Source organism: Cyprinodon variegatus, unplaced genomic scaffold (assembly GCF_000732505.1).
Source record: "Cyprinodon variegatus isolate N-32 unplaced genomic scaffold, C_variegatus-1.0 Scaffold328, whole genome shotgun sequence".
Lineage (NCBI taxonomy): Eukaryota > Metazoa > Chordata > Actinopteri > Cyprinodontiformes > Cyprinodontidae > Cyprinodon > Cyprinodon variegatus.
This window is the reverse complement of record NW_015150781.1, coordinates 700,308-700,725: the sequence shown is the minus strand read 5'-3', so window position 1 is coordinate 700,725 and position 418 is coordinate 700,308. Positions and strand designations below refer to the sequence as shown.

Sequence of the window (418 nt, the reverse complement as noted above, 5' to 3'; positions counted from 1 at the left end):
AACACCACTGCAGACCCCCAGGCTGGAGGTTTCAAGCTTCACTATCAGAACTCACAGCTGACAGCTTTAAAGATCTGGAAGGCGATGTGTCGGATCTGCTCCACACTGAAAGGGACAAAGTTGTTCTGTCGCAGGAACTCGAAGGTGCTGCTACCAAGAAGCTCCAACACGATGCAGGTGTGGGCTCTGTGCCTGAACCAGCCCAGCATCCTCACACAGGCGCTGCAGGGAAACAGACAGAGAGCGTTACATCATCTGCCATAATTCTCTGTTTAAGAACATCTGACCACAGCCTGTTTTCTCTGTCTTTATCTTTTCTACATGATTCAGATCTATAATGTTCATTCCTTCAAACATCAGGTTTATTTGTTTTGTTTCTGTGAGTCTACAGCATTACAGTGTCTAAGCGACGTATATT

General features: G+C 46.2%; 1 protein-coding gene across 4 annotated transcripts in view; it reads right to left on the bottom strand.

The window, feature by feature from the left end:
- LOC107091186 (dual specificity protein kinase CLK2-like) overlaps window positions 1-418 on the bottom strand; it is a 30,069-nt gene that overhangs the window by 8,468 nt on the left and 21,183 nt on the right. For all 4 annotated transcript variants that reach the window (XM_015384974.1, XM_015384975.1, XM_015384976.1 and 1 more), the window contains one exon: window positions 56-222. In XM_015384974.1, coding sequence (XP_015240460.1) covers window positions 56-222 — 167 coding nt within the window. The remainder of the gene's footprint in view (window positions 1-55; window positions 223-418) is intronic.